At 48.8% G+C, this 19,848-nt stretch overlaps 1 protein-coding gene across 1 annotated transcript in view; it reads left to right on the forward strand.

Moving 5' to 3' along the window:
• SPTB (spectrin beta, erythrocytic) overlaps nt 1-19,848 on the forward strand; it is a 138,963-nt gene that overhangs the window by 63,783 nt on the left and 55,332 nt on the right. The window contains exon 2 of the mRNA XM_055133928.1: nt 6,377-6,578. Within this exon, the coding sequence (XP_054989903.1) occupies nt 6,431-6,578 (148 nt within the window). The 5' untranslated portion in view covers nt 6,377-6,430. The remainder of the gene's footprint in view (nt 1-6,376; nt 6,579-19,848) is intronic.

The raw sequence follows: 19,848 nt of genomic DNA on the forward strand, positions 1-19,848 counted from the left end.
TACTGAGTTATCATGAACCCAGGTATTGAGCTCTTGATCCTGTTGTGTAATTCCCCAACAATCTGCTCTCTAATGGTTTTCTCAGTGGTGGTTTTTCAGTTACTTTACTAGGAACATCTCAGTGATTATCTCAAATTGGTTATTTCATTCTGTCTTTTGATGACTTCCAAGGCTGAGACTTCACAACCTCCCTAGATAGTTTTCATCAGAGGAGAGAGAAGTCATGGAGGTTATTCTAAAAAAACACTTCATTGAAGAATAAAAATTGGGCATTTAACTTATCAATTCAGCTACCATAGAATGTTAACTGCTCTGGGAGAGGAGGCCAGTGGCAATCGTGGAAGGAACTGAGTGAACTAAGAAGAGGTTGCGCTAGTTATCACCACTTTCCATAAATGTATATATATTTACATAAATATATATAACATATATGTATATAACCCAGGAATCACAATTAAGGGTGTCAGTCTGTGAAAATAGACTGTATTAATAGGTACCATCTCCCCTCTCCCCTTTAATTATTCCCAGTGGACAACTGGCTCTGTGTAGGACGTGAGGTGCTGATAGATGCTGTTAGGATAGAGAACTGATGAGCCAGTCCCTCTCTCAGAGCTGAGCAGCACCTGTTTCCCCAATAGAATCCCTGTTAGAAGCTACTGGGGCCATGATCTCACTGCCCTCCCCCATTCCAGCAGCTGTGGTATAACTGGAGCCAGTTCTTAGCAGGGGATTTTTCCATGATAAGGGAGGGCAAGTTGTGACATGTGGGTCTGAAGTTCCTGCCTGGAGACAGGAACTGGAGCAGAAGGGTCTGGGCAAGGCCTCCCCAGATAACAGTAGACTAAAATGACCAGCACAGTGTGAATGCTCGGGGACCTTGATGGAGACTGCCCTGGACAGGATCTTAAGATATTAGATGCCAAATCACAGTCTAGGGACTAGAGGCCAGACTGGTTCAGGATGAAAACTAGTGTGGAAGGGCAGCCTGTTCTGGGGAGGGCAGCAGCTTGATCCAGGCACTGCTGGAAAGGTCACCCAGTGTGAGCATGCTCCCGTGGGCCTCACTGCACCCCCATGGCCCATTCTCCTCTCTTGGGAACCATGTGCTCAGTCTTAGCCATATGGAAGCGGGGCTGTAATTTCTTGGTGAAGATGTCTGTCTGGTAGACAGATGGAGGTGCCAGACTTGAGGGTGGGGAGGAGGTTAGGACTGGAGATAGATTTAGAGTTCTCTGCGCCGAGCAGCTCATTGTTCTCATTCTGTTTCAGTGAGTGTGTATGCACAAGCCTTTGCATTTATTATTTGACTATTTAGGGTCTTTGTGAAAATCCAAGGAAATTGCAATAGGAAAGAATGGGAGGAGATTCTCTTTTGTGAGAGAGAGTCTCTTTTGCCCTGGCAGAAAAATTACCAGGGACTTAAGACTGTAATACCCTGACCTGGGTTACTGTTATGTGTTTAAAGTGGGATTGGGATAGCTCAAGGGAGAAAGACACACACACACACACACACACACAGAGCAGGTAAAGGCTCAAACCTTAGGGACCAAAGTGATAATACAGTGGGTACAGTGTTTTCCTTGCATGTGACCGACCCCATTTCCATCCTCAGTATCCCATATGGTCCCCAGAACCCTGTCAGGAGTGATTCCTGAGCACAGAGTCAGGAGTTTGCCCTGAGCATCATTGAGTGTGGCCAAAAGAAGGTGGGAGGGGCCGTTCAAACCTTAGAGTTAGGGGAATAAAATGTAGGGTGGGCCTTCCATCTTCCATCTTCCTCTATAAGGAAGATACTTATGGAAGGTAGTCCAAGCTATTGCACCAGCCTCCATGTGAGACTACTAGAAGTGTGGAGCACCCACCTGTTCCCCCTGCCCTGAAGCAGGATCTGAGCTTTGGTACTTCTCATATTTGGTGGTACAGGGAGGAGAGATGGCATAGGGAGGAGGAGGAAGAGCAATATGTCCCACCTCTTTTGTTCAGTACTGCAGGCGAGTGTGCTGCCAGCTAGAGCCCAGGAAGCTGACTTCAGCCCATGCCTCTGAGGAGTCATGCCATGTTTCAAAATGTCCCATGGCCTTGTTGTGTGCAGAATGTGAGGCTGGGAGTGTGAGGCCCAAATCTGACACCAGGTGCAGATGAGTTCCTGGGCACATGTGTGAAGGATAGAGCTGTGGGCTGCGTTGTGATCATGTGAATTTTCTAAGCAGGCGTTCCTCCTGCAAGTGAGTGGCCTACCCCTCAGCTTTCCCACCTTTTTTACACTTGTAGACCAGTATCATATGTGGACCAACAGTTGAAAACCCCTGTTAGTCTTGGACAGCAGCTTTATCATGAACTAGAAGGAACTCTGTTGACTGGCACCGGTGTGCGTGGATCGATGTTTTCAAACTCTGGTCTATACCATCAAGTGAGCTTCCCAGGACTGAGGTGTGGCCAGTCTTCTGAGAACCTTTCTGCTGATAATATGGGTCGGTATGGTTTCTGGACTATGCGTTTGGACATGGATCTGCCCAGCTGCCAGATAGAAAAGTGTATGGACAGGGTCACCTGGGCTGGAAAAGACCTGCTTACACTTTGAGGAATGTCTGGTGACTTAAAGAAAGGGTGTGTTGGGGGCCAGAGTGAATGGATAGGAAGCTGCTTCATAATTCTTTCTTCCTGGATTTCTGTGGGACAGAGGGCAGCTTAGGTTTAATTTTAGTACATATTTGCCTCCCTCCAAAAAAAACTCATGAAGGACCATTCACAGTGCTTCGATGACCTTCCTCCTTTAGGATGTGCCTCATCTCCACGTTTCCTTCAGATTCCCATTTGAATGTCATTTTCCCTGTCTGCCCATGGAGTTGAGTGTCCTCAGATGAGCCCTCAACATGTCCTATTCTTTTCCGTCATAGTGGCTTCTCTATAGCTAGGTCTTGGTACTTATTGTTGTTTGTTTGGGGAGGGAAGGCATACTTGAGCTTAGTGCTCAGAGAGTGCTCCTGGTAGTGCTTGGGGGAACCATGTGGTGCAGGGAATTAAACCCAGGGCTTTATGTAGGCAAAGCAGGTGCTCTGCCACAGAGTCATATTCAGGCATTGGAAGAGGCTTTAGGACAGAATTGGAAACAGACATGGATGGCCCGAGGGAAAAAGGGCTGAGTTGGTCCGAGTATGTCAGGTGCAGACCTGGGGACCTCCAAGCACACCCAGGGGCCTTTTGAGAAAGAATTTTAGGGTGGGACCCCTGGGTTCCCTGAGCATCACTTGGAAGGTCCCTCCCCACCACCCATCACTCTCCCCCTCCTCCCCACAAGGCTGAGTTGAAATCTGTTTTAGGCATCTTTGGGGTTTGTTTTCATTTTCCTGGAATAACCATCTGTAACGTTCTTGTTTTCTTATTTTCTTCTCTTCTGCCTCTCAGAGCTGATTCTCCAAGATTTCTTTCCTCATCGCTGAGTGCACAGGCCCGCCCCCCCACCTCCTTGGCTGTGATGGGAACATGCCATCTGGGCAGGCCTCTGGGGTGGGCACAGCTCGGGGGAGCAGGAGGAAGAGGGCATTCCATGCTTCCGAATTTTCTTTCCTCGGTGTTAATCTTCAGCTGACCTGACTCTTCAGACATGACCTGGAGCTTCGTGTTGAGACATGCATGTGCTGGCGCTGCCGTGGGCCACTGTGGCCGCAGGAGGCATGGTGCTCTTAAGCAGGATGGATTGCTCTCGGGTGGCTGCGCCTCTGCACCCGGGCCCATCAATCTTGTCCTGAGTGCTGGGCCTGCTGATCTGCCTGCTCAGGCTCATCTTTCTGGGGCAGACTTATTTACAGAGCCACCGTGAAGGTAATCTCACTCCCCCGGCCAGCCTCACGGCCCCAGCCTCTCTCATCCACTCTTAAAAATAGCTCAAGACAAGGAGAGCGGGGTCCAGTTACCTCCTGTGCGCAGGATCTGATCTCGCCTCCCAGGTCTGGCTGCTTTCATCTTCTCGGGCCATACACAGGCTGTGGCTCATGAGATGGTCAGCTCAGGGCAGCAAGAGCCACCCAAAAAGGAAATGGGAATACTAGGGCAGGGAGAAAGGCAGTGGTAGGGTCTTCCCAGCTATCACTACCCAGGCATGTGAGGGCAAATCTCAGCCCTGAAAGCAGTGGTCATTAGTGGAAGGCAGGCCTTCCACAGGACAAGGTGGTTCTTAGGCACAGAGCCTGGTATTATGGGAAAGGCTGTGTTTGGGGTGACCACTGGTACCCCACCTTATGCTTCCTCTTTCCTCATGTAGAAGAGAACTTGGCCAAGTTCTGAAAGCTGGGAATAGCCCTGTCCCCATGTGCCATGTTCTTTTCCTCACCCGTGTTCCTAAAGCTCATTTGGTCAAGGGTGGAGGAAGGAGGTGAATTGGACTGCAGTTTGGTCTTTGGTTCCGGCCTTCTCGAGTGACACCTCAGTGACCTTGGGGTTGATTCATCTGGTCTCAGGCTTTGGTTTTCTCCCTTGTGCAATTCAGGTGGATAATTTGGGCTCTTCTCTCACCTCAAAGGGATGTGGTGGGATTGATTGATTCGAAGGGGGAAGGTGCGCAGTGCTTCTATCTCTGATGCCAGGGCCGGTGTGCTAGAGTGAGGCTGGGGTGGTGAGCGCACTTTGTTTCTTCTAGTCTGTCCCTGTTTGAGCATGTAGGATCAGGGGCTTGGGTGAGGGTGGGGAGTGGGAAGGTGTTTGCTCTGTGTGTGTGTGTGTGTCTGTGTTTGTGTGTTCATAGAGGGAGTGGCTGGTCCTTAGAGCTCACTGGTGGGCAATATGGCATCGTCCTGCTCTGCCATATCCTCAGCCTCTTCCCCTCTTGTTCTCTTGGATTTCTTTCCTGGGGAAATAACTGAAAGGCAAGTACAGGTGAGGACACCGAGGCCTAAGGGAAGGTGGTCATTTTCCAAGGCCCAGGACATGAGGACCTAGTCTGGCCTCTAACACCCCCACTCCTTTCTCTCCCCAACCTTGCCCTCATCCTTGAAGAGTCCTAAGTTTGTGACATTCTGTACCCTTAGATCTTTGCACCTGCTCTTTAGTGTCTGATTAAACTCATCCCTGTATATCTGGCCCTTTTCAGGACCTTCTAAGCTTCCTTTAGGAGTCTTCTGAAACGTCCTTCTACTGTCACCAGAAGGTTCTCACCTTTCCCTGTTCTCTCCCATTCAGGCTCCCATAACTGCTGCAGTTACTTAGTGGCTGCCAAGAGTATAAGCATATGAGCACAGGCCCTTCCTGCTCTAACTCGCAGTTGCCTGGCACTGCGTCTACCACCTCCTTGGAGTTTGGTTTGTTTTTTGTTTGAGAGCCATACCCACTGGTACTCAAGGCTTCCTCCTGGCTCTGAGCTCAGGGATAACTCACTGGGAGGCTTAGATGCTGGGGGTTAAGCCAGGGTGAGCCACCTGAAAGGCAAATGCCCTACCTGCTGTACTATCTCTCCAGCCCAGTATATAGTTGAATGAATTATGGATGGATGGCTGGACAGACAGATGGAAAGATGGGTGGAAAAACTTGGTGCTCATAACCCAGAACACCCATAGCTTCACTGTTCACGGGGTCCCTCTCGCTGTCACCCTGCTGATGGGACAAGTTTCATCTGGGTTCCTTGGTCTGTCCTGGACTCCAGCAGGAGACTTTGCCCAAGCTCCTGCCACAACTATGAGCTCGGCTTTCAGAGATTCAGAGATTGCTGCTGGGTGGAAGAAGGAAACTCTCCACAGTTGCCAGGTTGGTGGAACTCCCCAGTTCCACCTGGAACTCCATCTTTAAGTTCACATTCATTCCCTGCCACCCCTGCATGTCGCCCCCACCCCCGTCACACACACACACACACACACACACACACACACACACACACACACAACACAAATTACAATCTGTTTTGAGTCTGGCTCCATCGACTTCCAGCTTCTCCCTCTCCCTCCCTGCCCCCATTTCCCTTCCAGGCTGGTCCTGGCCCCAGTTCCCTCCAGGCGAGGCTGCTCTGTGGGCTCTGGCTCCAGACAGCTGCCCAGGGTGCCCTAGGTGGTTGGCTGTGGCTCTGGGGACAGTTTGTAGGAAGCTGCTTGCTGACTGACGTCTCCACCTGCTGGCCGTCCTGACCCTCGCTGCAGTCAGCTCTGTCCCCGCCGCCGCCGCCGCCGCCGCTGCTGCCGCCACTGCCGCTACCGCTACTGTTGCTGCTGCTGCGGCTGCAATATTTTCCAACCAACCACCCAGAGACCCCGGCAGAAGTATGGCCAGTCGGACGGCCCCTCGTGCTGCTCCCGCAAGGATCCGCTCCCGTTGGCTGCTCCGAATAAGTTTCCCCTGAGAAAAAGTCGGAGGGGTGGGCACTAACCTTCTGACTGTGTTGCTGTGCCCCTAGGGACCCTTCCATGAAGACTGAGGCAGGCATCATAGCTGCCGAGAGCCTGCTGACATGACATCGGCCACGGAGTTTGAAAACGTGGGCAACCAGCCACCGTACAGCCGGATCAATGCCCGCTGGGATGCCCCAGACGATGAGCTGGATAATGACAACAGCTCGGCCCGGCTCTTTGAGAGGTCCCGGATCAAGGCCTTGGCAGGTACTGTGGAGCGGTCGTGGGGAGGTGGGGGTCGGGAGCTGTTTTCACCATCCCCAATTTAACTCTCTTCCTCCTGCTTCTGAGTGTTGGAGTGTGGTGGCGCAAACAGTGCTGGGGACGTGTTGCGAGGCTCAGGGCTCCCTGGGAAGGTGTGCAGGCCGCACCCAGACTTCCCCTGTTTCTCCCAGGTGGGCACTGTTGCCACGTGGGCCTGGCCTCTGCCGCTGAGTAACCTATGGCCAGAGTGGGAAGTAGGAGAGGATCTGGGTGAAGGTGATGTTGAAGGGTCTGCTGGCCCAGGCAGAGATATATGCACAGACCTCCGTGCACCCCTCGGTTCTGCCTGGTCCTCACAGAGAAGTATCTGCTTCCTCTCTGGTCTCCAAAGGGAAGAATGATGTGCAGAGAAAGTGGGGGACAGCTGGCACGCTCCTGAACCGAACCTCTCACCCTTAAATTGAATTCCATCTTTCCTTAGCAGCTTTGTAATTGACTTGTGTGTGAGAGAGAGAAAGAGGGAGGAGAGAGAGAGACAGAGAGAGAGAGAGAGAGAGAGAGAGAGGGAGGGAGAGAGGGAGGGAGAGAGAGAGGGAGAGGGAGAGGGAGAGGGAGAGGGAGAGGGAGAGGGAGAGGGAGAGGGAGAGATCTTGAATCTCTAGTAGAAATTACTTCTCCCCCTGCTGGCTGAAATATAATTCAGAGATCCACATCAGCCCCCACCCCCTTGCCCTCCCTCCCCCCCACCCCCTTCACCAGGGAAGCCCTTGTGAGTACTGCCTCTGGGAGTCAACCCAGGGTTACTCTGTTCTGACCCCAAAGATTCAAGGGTGCAAATCTTTCTTAGCCAGAGAAAGATTCACATCCTGCAGGTGGTGCCAGACGGAGTCCTCGCCCGCCCTCTGTACAGTGCCCCCAACACATTCATCTTCCCGTCACTGATTGCCTCCCTTTCCCACCTTGTAAACAGGGGTCAGCTTCCCCTGAGTTCCTTCCGGAGTGATTTTCTCCTTATCTCCAGGGATCACTGCCTCAACTGAAGTTAATGTTTGTGCTTTATTTTTCGGGGGGTTGGGGGATATTCCCAAGTCATTCCAGGGACCCAGTAGCCATTCTTGGAGACACCAGACTAGATAGCTCAACGCAAGGGCCCAGTGACACCATGCTGCTTGGGGACCTCCGAGACCACCTCCGGTGCTGGGCATGGGAGCACTCTTCCACCTTTGCCCCACCACTCTGCTCTCCAATCCTGGGGTCTCTGACTGACCTTGGGGTGGGCATAGGGCCTGAGGCCCTTCAGAGGCTCTGAGGCCCTTAATAGCCATTTCCTGCCTAGTGTCTCAGCATCCCTGGCAAAGGTGATCTCATGTTTTCTTGTTGTGATGGGAGTCCAGTCCAGTCTCAGCCCTGGGTCTTTACAGGAAGCCCCCTTTGTTCTTTCTTTTATCTTCTCTCATCACCCTTTTCCTCACAAAATCTTGCCTTGGTTTTCCTTGGGGACAGGAAATAATAGCACCAACCCTTTGCTTATGTAATTTTAATCTCTTTAAAAAAAAGCAAGCTTGGAAGCCTTGCCCTGGCCTGTCTGCTTTTCCCTTCTTTACAGCTCTGTGCTAACAGCATCTGACTGTTGGTGCCCATGACGATGCTAGTGAAAGGGGCAAGTGGTCCCCGGGGGGTTGCCAGAGAACAGTGTGAGGCGGGGAACTGCCATCTGCACAGGACCCCCAGATCTACTTTCAATACCTCACGTTTTAGGAAACCAAGGCAATTTCCACTTTAACTATCATCTTTTGCTCTCCTCCCATGTGTGACAATACTCCCTCATGGGACTGTGGGAAGCCAGCATAGCCTCTCTCTAAGGAGTTTGGGATCTGTTAGGGAATGAACGATGCTCACAATTAATTTAGCCTGCATCGAATCAGAGAGCTGTAGAAAAGGCACGCAGAAGATAGCAGTGAGGGGATGGGTGTTTGGGAGGAATGGATCACTGGTTGGAGGGAAGGTAGTGGCAGGCAGGCAATGAGTTCCTCCAGCTGACCTCACGCATGATTGGAGAGGTCTGGGAAAGCAGTGGGAGCAAGTTAGTGAGAAAATGTTGGATCACAGCTTTCATGAGCTTGGGCTGTGCCCACAGAGCCCATCCTCACCAAGAAAATGGCTCATCTACTAAAGGATCTGTGTGTTCCCCAGGGAGCGGGAGTCAGAGCATGCCAGGGTTCATGCCTGGGTCTTAGGATCTCAGAACATCTGGCTAACATGTAAATGTGAATGCTGGGGATCTGTTCAAGAGCTTGGGGAGTTGTTGCTGCCATCCTTGGTTACCAGGTGGCACAGTGGTGCTGGGGGCCACTGAGCCACTCCCAGCAGTGCTTAGGGAGCACTTAGTACAGAGATCTACCCCAGGGCCTCTCATATGCAAGGTGTGTGCTTTACCACTTGAGCCACATCCCCTGCTCATTCAGGATTTTAAAAAATAAACAGAAACCGGGGCTGGAGCGATAGCACAGCGGGTAGGGCGTTTGCCTTGCACACGGCCGACCCGGGTTCTAATCCCAGCATCCCATATGGTCCCCTGAGCACCGCCAGGGGTGATTCCTGAGTGCAGAGCCAGGAGTGACCCCTGTGCATTGCCAGGTGTGACCCAAAAAGCAAAAAAAAAAAACAAAAAAAACCCAAAAACCTAAGTTTTTCACTGATTTTTTTGTTTGTTTGTTTTTTGGGCCATACCTGGGCTCTTAACTCAGGAATTACCTAGTGGTGCTCAGGGGACCATATGGGATGCTGGGAATTGAACTTGCGTTGGCCACGTGCAAGGCAAACGCCCTCCCTGCTGTGCTATCACTCCAGCCCCTTTCACTGATTTTCTTGAAGCAAAAGTTTGAAGAAAGTTCTAAGCAAATGGCCCAGTTTACCCTTTCTGGTCAGGAAACAGAGTAGAGAAGGATATCAGACTTCTCTGCTTTCACTTGTGGGTGCTTTTCTCCTGAGAACCATCTGGGGGACTGCCTTGGCAGCCAGTGTGCAGGTCCATTTTTCCAAAGAGGCAAACAAAGCAGAAGCTACCTTTGTCCCCATCATGTCAGTGTGTAACTTAGCTACTGCGCTTTGAATCTTGGTCACACCTAGCAGTGGCGGGGGCGGGGGGTGGGGTGGGGAGATGGCAGGGGCAGGGTGGGCATGGGGGCTGCTTCAAGGCAATATTGGGGGGTCAGGGGCCAACCCCAGGCCCTCATTTATGTAAGAACTCCCCATTCCTGAATGTATGCATTTTGTTCTCTATTCCCAGTAAGATGGTGACCATAGGGCTGCAGATTGGCTAGGTGTTTTCTTTGTGAGATCAAGTTGTAAGGGGGACACTGTCCCAGGATGCAGATTCAAGACCTGCAGGGTCAATTGATTGGATCCACTTCCTGTTTAAATAAGGACTTTCCCCAAAGTGATTGTGAAGAAAAGTAAGATAAAGTTTATGAAACTTTTAAAAATTCTTAATAAAATGCTAGGTAAGGTTCATATTTACATTTCTGAGACAGCACCCCCCTATCCAAAAGGGGAGTATTTTTGCGGTCGAAGATAGTTCAAGAGAGAAGTACACACCTTTCCTGCACCAGGCCCTGAGTTTGAGCCCTAGTATCACATGACTCCCTGGCATGAATGGTATGATCTGGAGATTGCCATGCATTCTCAGGTGTGACCCTGTGACCCCCAATAGTGCTGGGCCTGAACAAATCCACACCACCAGGTCCTAGCATTGAACCATACAGCTCCTCTGGGAGACCCAAAGTGGAATTCTTTGGGTGTGTTCTTGTGTGTGTGTATGTGTGTGTGTGTGTGTGTGTGTGTGTGTGTGTATGTTGCTGAGAATCAAATCCAAGACCTTACACATGAAGGCCAGGGTCAATCACTCATCTTCATCCAAGCCCTTATGAATGCTTTCATAAACTAAAATGACATGAAGTGAAATAATAATTACTACTAGTTCATATGTAATATTTTTTTAACATTCTTAGATCATAAGCCAAGTAAGACTAAAACCTAAACCAACACCAGCATATAGTATAAGCAGGAATCAGGTGGGGAAAATTCCAGTAAGTTGTTCTTTGGAGAAGGAGCAGAAGGCTCTGGGTGCATGTGGCCTACAAAACAAAATCCTCTTCTGGATTCTTTTTGATTATCTAAACCACATATGAATGTGGTAGTTTTATTGTTTTGTTTTGTTTTTTCAAAAAGTGGAGATATGTAATTTGAACTTTCAAACAGCAGGGCATAGGGGCGGGAGCAACAGTATAGCAGGGGGCTGGGCATTTGCCTTTCATGCGGCCAAACCAGGTTTAACCTCTGGCATCCTACATGGTCCCTGAGCACTGCCAGGAGTAATTTCTGAATGCAGAGTCAGGAGTAACCCTGAGCATCACTGGGTGTGGCCTCAAAAACCAAATACATACATACATATATATATACATATATATATATAAAACAGAAAGATAACACTAATAGAAAGATAGTGTTATACATATTCCCTTAAGTACGTATAACACTATCTTTCTGTTTTTTTTCTCCTCTCAATCTTAGGCACACATGCTTATGCTCAGTCATTTGCCTGCTTACCTGGGCTAGTTCCTGGGCCTGTTCCTTCCTGCTTAACCACACCCTCCTTTGTCCCAGAGTTGGTTTGGAAGAAAGATCTAGGGAGCGTTGGAGAGGATGGGGAGATGGGGATTAAGTAATGCTGGAGTTTTGGGCTCTTGCTCTTTCTCCAAAAGAATCCTCCAGCCAAGATCCCAGCTGTGACTTTGTCACTGGCTGTGTGACCCAGGTGGGCCAAGAAGCAAGAAGCTAAGGGATAACCAGGCTTCCTTAGATGTTCTTCCTGAGCAGGGGGGCGGCGGTCGGAGGGGAAGCAACTCTGGGTATTTCTCCGTATCATGAGTGTGACCAGAAGACTTGCCTTTGCTTAGCCACACTCTTTGCTGCCTCTTGTGTTCACTTCCTCTCTGCTCCAGGGGAAATCCATTCTATGCCGCCTTTCCCAGATATTCCTCAAGCCAAAATAAACAAGCTACCTGGCTATTCTTCATGGAAATGGCCCTGCTGGTGTGCACTTTCCTGACCTCTCTCCAGAATGCATGGCTCTGAATGGAGAGGGCAACTCAGCTGGACTAAAGAGACAGGGGTGCACAGAAATTCCTCAGAAACCCTGTGAGAGAAGAGCCTGGGCCTAGGCAATACACAGGAAAGTGGGGGTGGCAGGACGATTATCCCAGTTGACACAGGCAGAGATTATATCCCTGGAGCCAGCAACACTTGGTGGGTTTCAGTGGTGAAAAAACTGAGGCCTCTTCCTGAACAAGGGTTAGTCTGTACACTGAGACCTCTGGCACCTGCCTCCTCTTCAACCTGAGAGGAAGGCGAGCAGCTGAGAAGTATGTGTTCCTCTCACTGCAAGAGAATTTTCCTCTCCCTCACCCCATCAGATGTTCATAGAAAGGTTTGGAGAGTCTCCTGGAATCACCCCCAAGGTGGTTCCTATTCCATTTCCTATCCTTTCCCTCTCCTTACCTGGGGCCATCTGGTCAACCTGTGGGGACAAGAGAAAGTGCTGTATGTATTTTACCAGCCAGGCTACCTTAGCCTCTACCTGTCTGTGAACCGTTCATACCTGGCTGTACATCCGAGTGACTCCAGTCATGTTGCTACTTCAGTACAGATGTGAGTGACTCCAGTCAAGTTGCTACTTCAGTACAGATGTGGCTCAGCCAGGAGAGTAGGTAGTAGAGAAATGCAACAAAAAAATGCCTCCCAAAGTGAAACCTGGTGACTCCTCTCCCCTTCCTCCTTCAGCCTTCCTGCCTTCCAGGAATACAGCTTGGCCTCCCAGGTGACACTCCATAATGCATGGTTACCAGTTCTCAGTATGTATGTAGAGGTATCTGGAAGATTCCAGTGCAGAGGGCAGCTAGGAGCCTCCCGAGAAGGCTCATGAGGAGAAAAGGCCTCTCTGCCCTTTCTCCTGCCCTTTCACCTATGGAAAAATTGCTCAGGGATTTCCAAAAATGTGCCTGCATTGTGTCAACCATACTGGCTTGGTCTTTCAACCTAGTGGTTTTGGAATATGAACTTCCTTTCTGCTGTCTCGGTGTGAGCCTTGTGACAGGAGCCAGAGGAGGCCCGTGACAAGGTTGGTTGAGGACAGTGGGGGGACTGAGCAGAGCAGCAAGAGGCCTGTAGGCTGTGAGCCTAGGCTCTGGAGCGCTGTGCTGCTGCTGCTTTGCAACCCAAACTTACCTTCCACCTCCAGATGCTCTGAGTACAACCCCTAAGGCTCTCTCTGTGATAGCAGGTATTCGCCAAAGCCTCCAGCCCTCTCTGTTCCCAGCCCACTCTCCCCAGCTCTCCCAGAATACCCAAGTGAAGGCATACAGACTCCTTCCTGGATTGGGTGGTAAAAGGGCCCTCTACCTCAGCTCCTTCTCTCCAGCTACCACTGACAATGTGCCTGGGACACTGTTGCCCAAGACACTGTTGCCCAAGACGGGCTTTGTGTCTGGTGAGTGTATGATTTTTGTTCCAGTGCAGTCAGTCACTCCTTGACAACCTGTTACATTGATAAATTTGGACGTATCTCCAAGAGACCAAGGCATCATGTGTCCATGGTTTAAAGCTTCCTGAGAGGCAAAGGTGGTGTCATTAGCAAAAGGTTTTAACAAAGTCTCCTCAGGGGTGGGAGATAAATATGGTGTCATTAGCAAATGGTTTTAACAAAGTCTCCTCAGGGGTGGGAGATGGTACAGTGGTTAGGGTGCATGCCCAGCACCACTTGATCACATGAGCATCACCAAGTGTGGCCCTGGAGACCCCCAGCACTGCCAGGTGGCCCAGGTAACCCCAGCACTATAGGGTTTGAGCAGCATTGCGTCCTTGGATCCTCGCCTTGATCTACCAATAGGGCCTCCCACTTCCTGAGCACTGCTTAAGAGACTGAAAAAGAAATCTGCTCAGATTTCAAAACCTAAAATGGAACTTTCTTTTGAGGCTAGGTATTGGGAAAATATACTATTCATGGAAATAAATATAATCATCAGCAATCATTTTAATGTACAGTCAGAAGAAAAATCATTGACTCAGCAGCTTCCTCTTGGAGTTCGGCCATCATTAGTGCCCCTCCCTGCCCCAGGACAGGCCCCTGTGCAGACAAACCACGTGTCACCTGATCCGAGCAGCCAAGTCGGTTCCCTGCCCACTGTCTCCCATCATCCCCTCTCCCCTCTCTATGAAAGCTCTCTTCCTCTTTGAAAATGCTATTAGAACAAGGCTGCTCTCCACTATCCATCATCATGAAGATGCTTTATCAAATATTTATTCACTGAGATTAATAATAAGCCTCCATTCTTTCCTGGTGCGGTGCGGTGGGAGTGAGCTCGGTTAATGGTTTCCTCCATCTTAGGTCCTTCCTGTGGGCTGGCAGCTTCATTCCCAAGGGCAGGCTGTGAGTCCAGGCCCCCTGCTATGAGAGTGAGCAGTACTCACTCCTCCTGCCCCACACAACTCTCCTGCATGCTGCTGGATGCAAGAGGCGCGCTGGGTGTTGTTTTCCTAACATCTCCAGCAATTGCTCTTTTTACCCTTTTATCGTGTTGTTGGAGGGGGTGACAGGGAGTCACATAGCAGCTGAGTCTCTGAGAGCATTCTGCCTCCAAATCCTTCATCCTGCACACTCTGGAAACTAGATCAACCAGGAAATCACGTTTTACAGTCTTGTGAGAGGGAAGGAGGCCAAATAATCTTGCATGTGTCTATTTCTACGTAGACATATGTGCAGCATGGCAGATCATGAGCAGGGCTGCTTAGATTACTGACAACTGGGGCCAGAGCAGTAGTATAGTGGGTAGGGTGATTGCCTCTTTTGCAGCTGACCTGGGTTCTACCCCAGCACCACATTTGGTACCTGGAGCACACCTCCCTGCCCAGAGTCATCCCTGATCATAGAGCCAGAAATAGCCCTGAGTACAGCTGGGTATGGCGCCCCAAACTAAAAACACAAAACATGAAAAACTTGAACTCAGGTCAGAGAGAAAGTACAGGAGCCAGGCTCTTGCTCTGCATGTGGGACCCCCCAGCTCTGTCCCCAAGCACTGCATATGGTTCCCGAAGTTCCATCAGAATGGATCCCTGAGCACAGAGCTAGGAGTAAACTCTGAGTACCTCCGGGTATGATCAACACCCCCCAATACTCCCTAAATAGACTTGAACTCATCGTGGCGATTTCAGCTCATCTTACAATCTCTGAATACCAGCACCTCCGGCGCCTCCCCGGTCAGATACTGCTTTCCAGATCAGTTCCCTCACTCACTGCTGTAGTGCACACACCACAGGTGTGCAGAGACCCTGCAGCTGCCTCCCCTGGGAGCAGGCAGCTCAGCCTCACCTCTGTCCACTCCAACCCCCATTTATACTTTCAGTCAGGATAGTTGTGCTGAACAAACAGGCTCTATAGAAAGTGTTACTTTACTTCAGAACCTCCAGGTTCTTTGTCGAGAGACTCAACTTCCAATTCCCTAGGCTGCCCTTCAACTTCTTTCCTCTGGGTGGATAACCAATGTCTCACCCATACCCCAAAACTCGCACAGATGCACCCTCATGCACACATATGCACACACACATATGCACCTTTGCCAGTGTTTACTTGAAGTGTTCTTAACAGACCCCCCCTTCTTTCCCTGCCTCTCTAAACCTGTCTTCAAACCTCAGGTCAAAACTAGCTTTCTTTAGGGCCTGATGAACAGTACAGCGAGTAGGGCACTTGCCTTGCATGTTGCTGACCAGGAGTCAATCATCAGCACCCCATATGATCCCCCCAAGCATGCCAGGAGTGATCCCTGAGCTCAGAGCCAAGAGTAAGCCAGGTATAACCCAAAAGCAATGAACAAACAAAAAACCTAATCTTTGAAGCAAACAAACCAAAAAAAATCTTGATCTAAACTGGCTTATGCTAACCTCTCTCTCTCTCTCTCTCTCTCTCTCTCTCTCTCTCTCTCTCTCTCTCTCTCTTTCAATATGAAGATCCTATTTCATTTTTCAAAGCAGTAGGATGATTACTTTCATATCTTTAAAATTTTTTATTATATGAAATATATTCTTAGTGGGGCCAAAGAGATGTACCATGGGTAAGGTGCTTGCCTTGCACATAACTAACCTGTGATCAATCCCCTCCATCCCATATGGTCCTTTGAGCCCACCAGAAGTGATTCCTGGGTGCAGAGCCAAGTATAACATCTGCGCATGATTGGGTACAGCCCCCAAACAAAAAATATATCTATCTATCATCTACCTGTCTATATTTATTTATTTAGTATAGAAATATTGGTGGGCTGGAGCGATAGCACAGCGGTAGGGCATTCGCCTTTCACATGGTCGACCTGTGTTCGATTCCTCCGCCCCTCTCGGAGAGCCCGGCAAGCTACCGAGAGTATCTCACCAACATGGCAGAGCCTGGCAAGCTACCCATGGCGTATTGGATATGCCAAAAACAGTAACAATAAGTCTCACAATGAGAGACGTTACTGGTGCCCGCTCGAACAAATCAATGAGCACCGGGATGACAGAAATATTGGAAAAGTCAAAAAGGAAAATTAGAGACATTGCTAGTAGCCCATATGTAGTAATGCCTACAGATATGAGATAATGCACATATATGATTTTATTAAAATTTTATCGATAACATTATCATCATGTTAATATGCTATTAACTTAGTGCATACAGTGACTATTGGTTCATATCAGTAAACATGCAGATGATCATTGTCTTGGCTGTATCCACTTCCTTTTGGAGAGGAGTCCCTCTGAGGGGAACCATAAGCAGTTCCAGGGAGTTGAACCAGGATTGGCAGCATGCAAGGCAACCTCCTTACCTCCTGTACTGATCTCTTGCCCCTTTATTTGCTTTCTTTGTCTCACTGTACCCAGTTATCCAGCATCTTAGTATTCAGCTCTGCTTGCTTTAAAAGTCTTATACTTTCATTCTAACGTTATCAGAATCAACCCTAGCTAGACTTTAAATGAAGAAGTAAATGAAATGTCACTGTCTTACCATTTAGTTGTAATAACCCCCAACTTTAATTTTTTTCCCCATGAACCTAGATCTTCAAAACTGGGATCATATATTTATGTGGTTTTATAACCTAAATGTTCCTTTAAAAGGGATTATAATATCCTTTCTTGCCATTGATAGCTCTTCTAGAACCTTATTCATGATCTCATAAATGCATCAGCATTATAAAATAGTCCCTGTTGTTGAATATTTCGATTGCTGTTCTCTATGCTTGATGACAGATCTCTTCCCCTTCCCTTCCTTTTGTGGATGATTTGTTGCTATGACAAACAGCCGCAAATGCGTGCTGCATGGCATCTCACATGCTTGGTCTGGGTGCTCAGGAGAATCACACTTCTGGTTGTGGTGCTTCCACACTCAGCTGTGGTGCTTGCTAGAGCTCACACAATTTTCTTTGAGGGTCCTGCCCTCGTGCTCACAGGTGCTGGCCAGGGGGTATGCTCGCTGAGTTGTGCTCTCACGTGGACTGGTTGTACAATGAGCAAGGCATTGCTATGTGCTAACTTGTGGCTATTCTCTGGTCTCCAGTGCTCACATATCTTTAGCTGTGGTGCTTTCTAATGGTGGTCCACTGTAATTGTGGTGCTTGCCCACACCGGGCTCTGCATCAGGATGGCATCCTCTGCAGTGGTGCTGTGGGTCCTACATGGCAGAGCTGTCCAGACAGACTGTGGGCAGCTTATAAGAGAGCACTTGTAGCTGTGGAGTCACCCTCTGTCACTTCTAATCATTTGCTATTTAAAATTATGCAATGTATAATCTTGTGCATGGATTTGCAATTTATCTGTAGGGTGAATTCCTAGAAGTGGAATGTGCATTTGTAATTCTGCTGGGTCTTGCCAACCTGCTTTTATATCCTCTCCAGCAACATATGAATGTTTTTTCTTTCCATCCTTGCCAACAAGATCTTTTATCTTTGCCTGGCTGATAAGCAAAACCTTGGTTATTTTCCTTTATAACTTTTTTTTAAATGTGGTTGAATTCCCAATAATTTATTCTCATGATTCTGAATTGGGTCACACTTAGGAAGAAAATTATTTTGTGATTGATAACTGGCTTGTTTTGTTTTGTTTTGTTTGGGGGCTACACCCAGAGGTGCTCAGGGTTTACTCCTGGCTCTGTGCTCAGGAATCACTCTTGGCAGACTCAGGGGACCATATAGGGTGCCAGGGATTGAACCGGGCTGTACCATGTGCAAGGCAAGCTACCTACCCACTGTATAATTTCTCTGCCCACCTACCCCCACCTCCACAATTTTGACATTTCTGTGGGTATTTTTTTTACATTGCAATTTTTGACTCAAATAAAATTTATTCAGGAATATGAGGTGTTAATTTAACTTAATTTTTCCTGGATGCCCACCCTTATTCATCTTTCCCTTTCATGTTGAATTTCCACCTTTATTAGATATTAAAATCCTCTATGTTCTTGGTTCTATTTTTGTTTCACTCATGTGTCTCCATATTCATAAGCTAGAACCACACTATTTCATTATCATAACCTCATGCTATGATTATTATTTTATAGAAACAGCCCAGGATGTGACTTGGTAGTAGAACATGTTATTTATATGTTATGGGGCTGCCAAATTCATCCATGGCCTCCCACACACATACAAAGAAGAAAAAACACCTGGGATATTTGTCTTCCTCATTACTCTTCTCTCCCCACCCTTGCAGCCTGCCACTATGGCAGACACTTTTCTTCTTTCCTGTACCCCTCTCCCTCTATGATCTGCTTTATTTATTTATTTATTTATTTATTTATTTAATTGAATCGCCATGAGATACAGTTACAAGGCTTTCATGAGACTGGGTTGAATCCTCAACACCACGTGGTCTCCTGAGAAGCAAGCCAGGAGTGCTCCCTAAGCTATGTCAGGCATGCCCTCCGCCAAAACAAGCAATCAGATAAATCAACAACATGGTCTTGTCTTTATCACTTGTTCAGTTGTAAATTGACTGTGGGTTTTGCTCATTAACTGTGGATGTGTGTCTCTTTCCCTCAGATACAGTGGCACATATTTACAGCAAACTCTCCGTGTGCCAGCCCTGGTCTAAGCACTACCTCTGAACTCACTTGTAAGTGGGTGACTAACTGGGATTTTGGGTAGTGTAGGTTTACGGGGCCTCAAACCTTTCTGAAGTGGGGTATAAAAAGGGAAGGTGAGGGGCTGGAGCAACAGTACAGCAGGTAAGGCACTTGCTTTGCATGCAACTGACCAGGGTTCAATCCCTGGCATTCCATATGGCACCCTGAGTACTGTCAGGAGTGACTCCTGAGTGCAGAGCCAGGAGTAACGTCTGAGCATCATCAGGTGTGTTCCAAACACAAAAATAAAAATCCAACAGACGAAGGTGAGTTTTCTTGGGAAGTCTTCAGATGTAGAGAGGAATGAGGGTACCACAGCCTGGGAACGAAAGGAAGAGGAAGAGACCGACTTGAGTAGAAGAGTAGAGAGGCTCAGGCTGGCTGTGAGCAGAGGCCTGAGAGTTTTCTGCAGCTTCATTGGTTTTGACTCAGCTACATCACTGGTGGCCTTCTTGTCAATACCGGCAATGTTTAGGTCCTTGCAAAGGACCTGCAGGGTGGTCAGAGTGGGCTGCCAGTCCATGCACGCTGCCCCCAGCCTGTCAGTTCCACCCAGTAGCCAACCCCGCTGGCTGTGGGCCACACACCTCTCCTGTGTTTGCAAGCTCCTGGCGCGCCATTAGCGCCGGCTGGCCCTGCCAGGAGTATATGTGCTGATCATGGCACTGTGTTGCAGCCTGAGCAAACCAGCTAATGGAAGTTAATCCCCACCCCTGGGCCTTTTTTCTCTCCTTATGACCATCATTAGCCTCTCAGCATCTTTCTCCCATTCAACAGGGTTCAGGGTGCTGGGGATTCTGCGCAGTTGTTCCCCCTCCCCCACCCCAAATCAGTCTCCAGGTTAGAAAAACGGCCTGGAGTCCAGAAATAGTGAAAACAGGGAGATTGAAGGGTGATTTATGGGAGGTCAGTTCAGTACTAATGCACATCCAAGCCCAGCAGCCTGGAAAAAAATTCCACATCCCCTCCGGTCAAGCACAAATAAAGGGGTCTCAACACCCATGCAGTGACATATTTTTGGCTACTTTGTGTGGAGAAAGGGAAACAGGAAGAAACGACTTTAGGTTCTTGAAA

The sequence above is a fragment of the Sorex araneus genome, chromosome 3 (genome assembly GCF_027595985.1).
Source record: "Sorex araneus isolate mSorAra2 chromosome 3, mSorAra2.pri, whole genome shotgun sequence".
NCBI lineage: Eukaryota > Metazoa > Chordata > Mammalia > Eulipotyphla > Soricidae > Sorex > Sorex araneus.